At 42.0% G+C, this 11,080-nt stretch overlaps 1 protein-coding gene across 1 annotated transcript; it reads right to left on the reverse strand.

Moving 5' to 3' along the window:
• Positions 1-1,443: 1,443 nt before the first annotated feature.
• On the reverse strand, positions 1,444-11,067 carry ATPAF1 (ATP synthase mitochondrial F1 complex assembly factor 1). Its single transcript, XM_035537731.2, has 9 exons — positions 10,810-11,067; positions 10,096-10,204; positions 9,476-9,526; positions 8,669-8,731; positions 7,301-7,351; positions 5,189-5,236; positions 3,501-3,596; positions 2,843-2,950; positions 1,444-1,937 (listed from the first exon to the last, which is right to left on the reverse strand). The coding sequence occupies exons 1-9, from the start codon at positions 11,016-11,018 to the stop codon at positions 1,743-1,745; spliced, it is 930 nt and encodes a 309-aa protein (XP_035393624.1). The 5' UTR covers positions 11,019-11,067; the 3' UTR covers positions 1,444-1,742.
• Between the last annotated feature and the right edge of the window lie 13 nt (positions 11,068-11,080).

Genomic DNA, 11,080 nt, shown 5'->3' on the forward strand with positions numbered 1-11,080 from the left:
CAACCCAATCAGAAACAAAGGCAATACCAGAGAACAAAACCATCTCCTTGCAGCACAGCCCCAGAAGATGGACCTCTCCTAGAAACATCTTTTAACGGACAAGAGTTCATACCTAACACACAAAAATCACCGTTAAACAGATCTCATCAATAAAACCTTATTATCTGCCTTTAGTGCTTAGCTGAACATTGTTCATGTCCAAGGAAGGGGCTCAGAAAGTATGGTGTGAGAGTACTACAGCAACAGGGTCCTGCAATTACACTAGCAAACAGATTGTGTAAGGGTACTTTGTAACTAAGCAAACCTGTATCAGGTCACGGTTAAGGATAGCATAAAAATAAAACTATTACCAGGCCTGCCCCCAGGACTGGTCTTTTTCTGACAGACAAGTTGCTTCCCCTTGTCCCTGTTTCTTTGGCAAAGAAGGAAATGCTTACCAGCTTGAGCAGGCTGGTGGAAAGGTGTAACGTGGTCTGGACATGACGGATAACTGGTGCTAACGCCAGGTTTGTGTCAGTGATGTGATGTGGATAGGGAAGGTATTTCAGCATTGCTCCTGGTTGTCTTCTGTTTATTTACCTACTTGGGCAGTGGTGGCACGCTGATGGTCCCTGCACAGCCTGCCCTTGCCCACAGAGGCCTGTTTGCCTCTGCTGGGAAGGAAAACAAGAGGAGCTCAAAGCACAAATTGTTTGGGATTCTTCTGCTGAAAGCAGGTTAAAAAACAAAAAAAACACCCCACTGCAGTCTGTAAAGCCAGGTTCCTACAAACACTGCTACAAAACATGTCAAAGTGGCTGTGCATACTCACACTAATGCATTTTTTCCATGAGTTGTCATTTAGCAATTGAAGAACTGGTCGGTGGCTCTAGCTCTGTTATTAGACCATTTCATCTTGCTTTTATTATAGGTAGTGCTGTTCCTGATACAGAAACAGGAGCTATTTTTGTCCCTTTAAACACCATTTGTAGAACGCTGAGTAGATGCCAGTCTGAGGAAAAAGCATGCTATAAAGCACACAACAACTCCTCTATGCTACTCAAAAATATACAAAAATAAAATCATGTTTATAATACCCTATTCCTCAAGAAAAACAACTCTAAGATAGAAACCCAGCAACAGGATGAAATGGATATATGAATTAAGAAGCACAACATTCCCAGAACAAATCTAAGTCATTCTGTTCTTTAGTCCTGAAAAACCACGCAGGCCACATTATACATCTGCATGCGGAACCTCACACACAAGGTAACAAAGAGGAATCTGTTTTAGACCATCAGACCCATTCTCTTTTCTTGACAGACAAGTCTGTATAAATTCCACACAAATTAAAAAGCACTAGACCATGCAATTATAATGGCAGAGGGCACTTAAAATGCCTTTATTGAGAAGAAACACCGATTGTTATCTCTCTGGTGATGTCAATACACTCCACGACACAGCTCCCATTCTGACATTTTATTTCAGATCTCAAAAACACAGCGTGCAGCAGCTAAGTTACAGGAAGGGAAAACAGCTCCTTCTGACAACGTTACACTGAAGTGCAGTGCTCCAGTTGGGCAACTCGTTACCGCTGCTCAAGTGACCCACGTCCTCAGCTTGTATCGGTGCCAGGCGGGCTTGACAATCACGCTCCCAGGATGTCTCCAGATCCCTCCTGTAGCCAGTCCAACTCCACGGAATGGTAGAGACAGGAACCAGCTAAGAAACCCTTTGCTCCTGGTTTGCTTCACATGCAGTCTCTATGACTTGTCAGAAACCTGACTAGGTCTCAGTGCTTTCCCAAGTCCGCTTTGCTCAAGCTCTGCTATAACTGACATGTATTTAAATTCGTTAGATCTGTGGTTGAAGGTCTCCACTAATTCATAGGTCTCAGAACGATCCGTTGCATAGAAAAGCTGCACCTGATTCGCCAAGCACTGGGCTTCGTGGACCACCTGCAAGTGTAAATAAAGGATTTGTTAACACTGGGTTTTGTTGTTTCCCATTGAAAAAGACTATTTAGGGGCTGAAAGTCAGCCTCGTTTTGCAGATCTCTTCACAAAACCATCTCCCTTTTGTTCCTGACCTACTCAGGCACCTGAGCACCGTGCCTACAAACTATTCTCCTGCTGAGCATACACCTCAGAGGTCAAAGATACCCTATCTGTCATGACTCCTACCCACTCTAAGGCACTGGAGATTTACCAAAGTCACATCTTTCTCCTCCCTCCTATGGAGGACTCGCGTTGCAAAATTTGATTGTCTGCTCCGAGATACAACAGGGCAAATGCATTACCACATAGTTTCGGAAGTGGTGTAAGCGGGTCAATTAGAGGTGGGATGTTTTAATTATCATCTTGTTCCACCGGTATAATCCCCAGTGCCATTAGTCCTAGCACTATACTATTACAGATATGCAAATAACAGTACACCCACACGCAGGGAAAAGAGCAAAGACACACGGAAACTTAACACAAAGCTCTGGATGTCTCTTGCTTTGCCTGTCAGTATTAAGTTTCAAAACACTGTTTCAACTAGTTGGCAGGTAGCAACCACTTTCATTTAAATTTGCTTCCATTAGCAAGAAGACCAGAAGCATTTCTAAATTTTGCTTATGCTTTATAACAATAAACTATAATACAAAGAATAAGAAAAAAAGTATGTACGAGCTGCAAACAGCAGACAGTCAGACTGCTGATTTCCTTCTAGCTTTCCCTAGATTACTAAATAGATTAAATTAAAGAAATCTAACATGATCACTGTTTGGGAAAGCTTCTTCTCGAGACATAGTTTTTAATTCAAAACTATAAGAGGAACTGCAGCATAAAATGAAGGAAGCCAATGATTAGATTTCTCTCACCAAGAACTTGGAGTCCATTTCTGCTGTCATTAGTACTATTCCTTTTTCCTTCTGCAGCTCAGGATAATGGTACAAGACCAGCTGGCTCGGAGCAGATTCACCTTGGGTCTGAAGGACGTAAAGAAATCTGTTGGTATCCCATACAGAACTTCAGCTTTATTGCAGATTTTGAGGCTTAATTATAAAACTTTTCAGTATTAACTGCTACGGAGACAACTATTTTTCAGGGCTTAAGGGTCAGTTCTAATTAATAGTTTGTTATTCCTGGTATTTACAGAAAACAAGTGATTTGCAGGGTCAGGTTGGAGTTCTTAACTAGAATCCATTTTACATTTAAAATAACCTGCAACTTCTAGAAAGAGATTTCATTTCATAGCATCTACTGGTATTCTAAGTAGTTTGTGCAAACAGCTCTAAAACATTTGGCTCTTCTATTTTGAGACTGCTTGAATTCTACCTTATTCTTCTTTAAAGAGACATTTAGTACTCATAAACTTACTGAATGCCCATAATTCAGGGCAGATTTTCACTGAGAATTATTTTCAAGTTAAGCTAGAAAATCTGTTCATTAAATTATTTAGCAATTATATATTGTAACATTCTGACATTATATATTTTTGGATCCTAATCCATTTTCAACTTTTTTATAATTACTTACCTGAACATTTATTAGAGAAGTAAAGTGCAATTCCGCTCCTGACCACTGCCCCACAAAGAACTCATAGCCTTCTTTTCTTGGCAAAGCGTACAGAAACTGCAGAGAAGCGATAAATAATTCTCCTTTTCATAAAATAATGAACAAGAATACCCCTGTCATACTGGCCTCCAGCATAAACTCCTTAGTGAGGAACGCCAACAGAAAAAAGGGTCTCTGCTTTACTAAGAATGATAGGACAGCAGGAACCAGACTTCATGACCCGGGAGAGTGTCTCCAGTCTGATAACCACTGCCCCAAGGCTCAAATTTCACATCAGACCAACACAGAAAAGCCTGCACTGCTGCTTTGTGGATGAGCAGAGGTCATTAATCTTCAGAGCAGGCATTACCTTATTGGCATTATTTCATTAGGAAATCCTCAACGTTGGGACATATTTTTATAGTGTTATATGAAACTAAGGAAAGGACTGTAGAGAATATTCAGACTCTGATCTGTTAGCTCACTTCTAAAATAAATTAACAACAGAAATGGTCAAACGTAAGATGAGGAACATTCAGAGTTTTCAGTCCTGTACAGGACTTGCTCTCACACCATCTTCCCACACCAGGAAGGAGGACAATGTGGGAGCAGAAAAACAAGCAGAACACCTGACTAAATGCCGATGGACTGCACAGAAATGCACTTAAAACTATAAACAACTTCCCAAGCTCCAAGTAGCTTAGGAAGCCAGACATATTTGAGCTTGGCAAATGGAATACCCAGGATCAAGTCATCAATCTGGTGAAGTCTCCCATTTAGATGTAAAAAAAGCACTCCTCAACACCATGACGTCTAGCTACCTTTTGATTTTATAAAGCAGTGAAGGATTTGTCTTAGCAATGTGCAATTTGCACAGAGCCCATGCTTCAGTGCACAAATTACTCTAAAAGCACACTACTTTCAACAAGAAACAATACTAATCCAGCAGCATGTGGAACAAACCAGCAGAAACGTGTTCTTCATCTTGTTAGCTGTTCTTGTCTTTTGCAGTTTAACTTCTTTAAAGCAACAGCATGCTCATTCACACATTTTCTAATTGAAATTCAATTTTCCAATTAAAGTTTACCACAAATCCACCCGAGCCCCATGAGAAACTGTGAACCTCAGCCTTAGGAATCCTCAGTATTTTATGCACTTCAACCGTAAGACAAGAGAACTCACTTTGTCCACACACACGCAACGTAACGCAATGGTGACACATAGCTTATAGCTCACAACGATTCCTCCAGGTTAAAACGAGGATGCTTTAAGCAACAATGAAAGATATACAGGAACATTAGTGAAGCTGGCCTAAAAGGTCTGGCTCTTCACAACGCTGCATGGAAGAGACTTAACCACAAGACATCAATTGAAGGAAACTGGAGGGACGTAGCTAAATCATTCCCTGGGAGATTCCGTGCTCACCTATGTGAGCTCTACACCTCTTATATCTAGATATCTGATCTCTAGATCAACCTGTTCGATACACCTGAATAGCCGTTGCTTTTATCTGAACACTAAGACAAATATTTCAACACTTGCATTTTACTAATTGAGCTGATACAATGCATCTGAACACAGGAGGGTCATAAGTTTATGAATTAGGCTTCAGACAGGAGAAATGCATTACAGCTATACATCAAGGCACCGTGAATCTCCGCCGTACGTACCGATGGACATTTCTGGGCTCTCTTCCATATCAAATCGAACTTCTCTGCCTTTGGGGAAGGAGAGAGAAATTCATGTTTCACAACACAAACGCGGATGCAGTTATTCAGAATTGTCTCATTAACCTTTACAGGGCACAACTTCTCCTTACAGGAGGTCTCACTGTGGGAACAGGCAACAATGAAGGCACAGCAGATTATATTAGTTCTCGGCTACCTAAATGTCATGGGTACCCCATTTTAACAATGCTTTCTCCAGGAGGCAGCAGGAAACTCCTTGGATACAAAGCTTTCCTCGTTGGAGGTGGGGGCCCACACTTCAGGCTTACATTAAAACCTCTTTCAGTAATAGCTCTACTGCATCATTTGGCATCAACAGCTGAATGAGATGACACATCCCTGGCCACAAATTATGGATTTTACATCACAGTCATCTGTTCTTCAGTATTAAAATGCAGTGGGATATTTATCCAAATAACATACTTACTGAATAGTTTTATGTGAAAACCACAAACATATTTAAGTCATCCCTGACGAAACCTGGCGATCTCATTCACATGTCCTCTCCATGTTCCCCTACATCTTTTGCCTGTTCTTTTCTTGCCAGCACCATATATTAATACCTACTCTGTGGTGTTCAGGAAATAAAGCATACGTCATTTACCAACACAAAATTCCTTCATGTATGCTTTTGAGCGTTTGAGAATTATGCAAAGCCTTTCTTCCAGCCAACAAAAAACTTCTGGCTGGAGCCAGCTTTTTCCCCCCTCGATAACACCACAAACTACCTCCCAGCGTGCCTAGAATCTGGTTTGCATTAAAGCTTTAAAAAACTTCCAAAGCTTCCCTAAAACAGCACACCAAAGAACAATGCCAGCCCTGCTAATGAAAGGCCCACACCACCTTAACTCAAAACCCAGTTGTGAAAAGCCAGATCTAAAAATCAGGATCACATAAAGATTCTGAAGAGAAGAATAAAAAGAAATCCCAATCCAGGCTAAGGTTTCATGCAGAATAACAGCAATTAACATCTGGTAAATTTATCAGGGATAAGAAATATGATCTTATCACAGGAAGCACCACGCAACCTCAGTGAAAGAGTGCTGCCAATAATTTTAAATGTAAGGAACTAAATCAAAGAATTAACCAAGTGCAAGCTTGTTAGACAAGCGCTCTCACACTGCCACATTAAACATACAAGTTAGCTGCCTGTACTGCAAGGAAGAGGGCAAAGAAAAGACCAATTTTGAGAAAAAAATCTGAAAATACAAATGCTACATTAACAGATACTAGGCCCCTGCAACAAATATTGGATATTCTAAATAAAAAGTGTCTGGAAATTCAGGGCGGGTGTGCAGAAAGAAGCACTAGCTTTGAGACCAACTGATGGGAGGAAAAAAAAAAAAAAAATGTTAAACATTTTTGGATCAAAAGCCTTTATTCCAGGCACTAAGATCCCTCATCCTGGAAAGAAAGTTTTTTCTTGAACTCCCATTTTCTTTCAACGATTCCTTCATTCAACGATTGTGATCAGAATCGCAATTAGAAATTGTCCTGGTTTTGGCTAGGACAGAGCTGGTGTGGTGCTGTGTTTTGGATTTAGGATGAGAATGCTGATACCACACCGATGCTTCAGTCGTTGCAGAGCAGTGCTTGCACAGAGCCAAGGCCTTCCCAGCTTCTCACAGCGCCCTGCCAGCGAGGGGCTGGGGGTGCCCAAGGAGCTGGGAGGGGACACAGCTGGGACAGCTGGCCCAGGCTGGCCAGAGGGATGTCCCATACCGTGTGTGCCATGTGGAACATTACAAGTGGGGAGGGAACAACTGCTGCTTAGGGACTGGCAGGGCATTGTGTAGTAAGCAACTGCATTGTGCATTACTTGCTTTGTATGTATTATTATGATTTTGCTTCCCTTTCTGTCCTAGTAATCTGTCTTTATCTCAACCCATAAAGCTTTTACTTTTTTTTCCCCTGATTCTCTCCCCCATCCCACTGGGCGGGGGGTGTGAGCAAATGGCTGTGTGGTGCTGAGCTGCCTCCTGCGTTAAACCACAACAGAAAGGAAAGCTTTGCAAGCTGACCTTCAGAGAGTGTAACTACAGAGAAACTACTTACAGGAATAACAGCATAAACTGTATCTTTTGCAGAAAAGTACTGATTCCAAATCTGTAGGAAACAAAGGAAATCTACCATTAAAAATCAAGCATCCACCAGTAACGTTAAATGCTTTAAGAAGAATTCCATTTGCGAACAAATCTTTGTACGCACTTTGAGGGATCATTTTTCAGTTAAGCCTGAGTGACTTTGCTGCTAATGCAACACACTTCTAACATTGCAGAGTACTTGCACCAAATGACAGATTTCAATTAGATAACAGAAAAAAGCAGCGCACTCAGAGGTGGCTCAAGATTTACAAGCTATAAGAACCGCTTCTTATATTCTTCACAACAATCATGCCAACAACGTCTGCAGGTTTTTTGGTTTTCTTTTGAACAAAGAACATGCAAAGCATTTTTAACAGCAGACAGTCTTTCAACACGGCTGGATGGCAATACCTACATAAAAGCTCATATGAAGTCCTGAATAAATTGACTAGTCCTACACGACTAATGAGAATTATCAATAAAATGTTTAAACAATGAAATGGGGAAACTCAAAAGAAATAAGTTATTGAATCCACTCCCTGCTACAACTGGTCCCACGTCATTCCCTGCAGAACACAATCGCTTCTACAATGTTCTCAAGCTATCAGGAAAACATCCAAGGCTTTTGCTCTAAGTCCTGCCAGAAGGCTCCTTTGTATGTGTTGCTGCCCGTAAAGGAGCATGCCTACATAAAGTTTCTTGGCATACAATTTGATTAGGAAAAAACTACCAGACCCAACTCAAGCAACATCAGAACTATGGAACAGAAATTATTTATAACCAGACAAAAGGGAATGCAGTACAAAACAAAAAGATATTAGGGAGAATAACTTGATTCACATCGTCCTTGAAACAAACACACCCACCTCCTCCTAACCCTAACTATCTTTAGTATGAGTACAAAGGCTCCTGAATGACAGATAATACAAACGAAGATAGACTGAAAAAGCATTGTTTTAATTCCTGCAAAATAGACACAGCAAAATCCATGAGAGCTACTGCCAGGATTTCCCTCTACCTGTCTTCAAACCTGACAGGATCTTGCTGACGCCAATTAAACAGCTACACATCAAACGGCAGCAATAAGTTACAGCAGAGAGTTTTTGAGTGATCAAGTACAAATGTAAACTGACTATTATCATGGGGGTACGTTCTAGGTGGACTTCCCTATACAGAGAAAAATACCTTCTACTTTTGACATGCATGTGAATGTGGTTCTTATACTGCCATAGCCATGTTTTATTTTTCAGTCTTATTTTAAGTAAAATTTCTATTCTCCCACATAAATTACTATTAAGCATAGATATAGAACAAAGTTCAGTCTATTTAAATCCGTCACCTGTTTTATTTCCTCTGCTGATTTTTCTTTCACCATCTCCACATTAAGAATCGAATCAAGTGTCTGCAAGAGAGAGCATAAGGAGTCTGGCATGGTGACAGTTCTCTGATTCAAGTGAGAATTCAGAATGAATGGATGGATGCAACTACAGAGAACAAAATCAAGCTAGAGGAACTTAATTCAATTTACAATGCATCTTAGTTCTCTTAATTGCCATAGAAACTAGTAAATAGTTAAGTAGTAACACACTGCAAAGTGGATTCATACATTGAAGCAGAATATAAAAGATTCTGTCAGGACATAGAACACACTTTGCTCCAGTTCTGCAGGTCTCTACTGCAGCTGAAAGATGAGCTGTAAGCTTTTCCTCTTCGACCATCTCAAACACATGTTCTATTGGCAGCTTTACAAAGATTGCTAAAATACAGGAATGTTGAAGAGAATAAAACCATCCTCTTGTCCCTCTACTGGCTGAATGCTGGAAATATATTTAAACATTGCAGAGGCAGCTTAACCCTTTTGATGTATTACTGCAAGCTTTCAGATTCTCTAACTAGCAGGAACTTCCAGTATATCTGAGAGAGTATATCTGAAAGTACTTCATAATAAAAACCCAGAGTGCAAAGAGGTTTAAGACTTGAACGTAATCCCAACAGTAAATGAAAATATTATTATGAAGTGCAGCATAAGAAACATTACTTGTATGTCAAAAAGCTCTTGGGCAAAGTACTGATGGTAACACTACAAATTAACATCCATCCTTTATTTGCTAGCACATCCTCTAACGCTTTGGTTCATTTCCGTTACCTTATCCCGTGTGAATCCTCCCTTTGATGTCTTTGTGCCCAAGCCTTCTGCCTAGAAAAAAACATCCTTCTTTAATTTTTATAGCTGACGCTTTAGTAACATTTATTTGCCTTTCCTGCCACGCATATCATGCCTGCTGACAAAATCTTCCACGTAGAAGCTCAAATTTAAGATACTTAAACATTGCTGCAGTGCATTTTACTATAGTAAGTTATTGATGAGGAAAGGTAAGTAGTAACAATGTGAATTATGAATTACAAGGTCAGAAAGGATTAGTTAAAGGAAATTATTATTCATTTGGGATCTGATATTGTTGAATTTTATTTCTTTTAAATTCACTACAGAATGATAAATGCAAGCTGACGTCACTCCATCTGGCCAAACTAATCTGGAATGAATTAAACACTTAAATAAAGCCCTCAAGCTCCGAGTCTACTGCATGGAAAAATAGCTAAATAACACGCTGGAATACAGAATTATGTTTTTAGCCACTAGAGAGTAAAATTCTGGGGCTCCATACCAGCAAGAATGCTGTATGTTTGTAGCTTTATGCTGATACTACATAAATGACAGAATTATAGCTCCAGTGTGTGCAAATTACAAAGAAAAATTGGCCTTGCCTTTTCTTCCATACATCTGACAAACTCGGCTTGCTTGGAGTATCCCACTGGCTGCTTTTTCACTTCATTTCTTTTTTCCATACGGGATTCAAATACATCTGGACTGGCTCTGAATCAGAGAAGAGACTATTAATAGTGCCAAGTGATTAACGCCATTTGGCCTTTTAAAGCGTTTCCTGTGGTACTGACCATACCGTTAACCTGTTTTAGTTTCTTCTGCTGCCGTGTTAGCAAAATCGTCCCTTAGCAAATTGATTACCTTGCAGTAGGACCCTCTCATCTACTTGGTGGCAACGACGTAAGGGAATTTCAAGGCAGCATTTGGCCTGAAGTTATTTTGTTTAGTTAGCGGGGCACAAGGCTAAACTAAACGACTTTCAGCCTACCCCTACCGCCACACTAAGGGCACGAAGGTGCCCCAAGGCAGACAGACAGCAGCCTCCAGGCATGTAGAGACTGTGGGGCCCGACAAAACACAGGTGACAAGGGGATGGCAGGGCAGGTTCTAACTTAACCTGGCTCTTAGGGCACCGAGCCCCTTCAGGCCAGGCTCCCCCTGCACCCTTCGACGGCCACAACCTCCCTCGCGTCTCCCACCTCCACCCGCAGCCTCCCTCTCCTCACAGACCACGGACCCCAGACCCCCATCCTCCCCCAGCACCTCTATTCTTCCTTTTTCTCCCCCCAAACCCGCCGCCCCCTGCCCCCAGCCACCTGCGCAGCTCCTGGATCTTGTGGCGATACTTCCCGTAGAAGGGGTTCTCCTCCAACGCCGCCTCCCCGGGGCCATCCCGGGGCCCCGTCCCCGCCACGTCCCGGCTCGGCGGAGCCAGCAGCCCGAGGGGCCGGAGGGCAGCACGGCTCCTCAGGGCCGCCCCCCGGCCCAGCCCCAGCCCCCAGGCCTGCAGCAGCGGCCCCGCCATGGCTCCCCGGCCCGGCCCGGTCCGCCCGCCGCACGGCTCCGCCCGCCCCGCCATGCCGCGCC

This window comes from Cygnus atratus, chromosome 8 (genome assembly GCF_013377495.2).
Source record: "Cygnus atratus isolate AKBS03 ecotype Queensland, Australia chromosome 8, CAtr_DNAZoo_HiC_assembly, whole genome shotgun sequence".
NCBI lineage: Eukaryota > Metazoa > Chordata > Aves > Anseriformes > Anatidae > Cygnus > Cygnus atratus.

Excerpts from the sequence above, each read along its gene's own strand:
- ATPAF1 (XM_035537731.2), bottom strand. The coding sequence starts at position 11,018 with ATGGCGGGGCCGCTGCTGCAGGCCTGGGGGCTGGGGCTGGGCCGGGGG. Across the intron at positions 7,352-8,668 it reads CAGCAGAGGAAATAAAACAG|ATTTGGAATCAGTACTTTTC; the intron begins GTGACGGATTTA and ends TGTTTCCTACAG. Across the intron at positions 2,951-3,500 it reads CTTCTCTAATAAATGTTCAG|ACCCAAGGTGAATCTGCTCC; the intron begins GTAAGTAATTAT and ends TACGTCCTTCAG.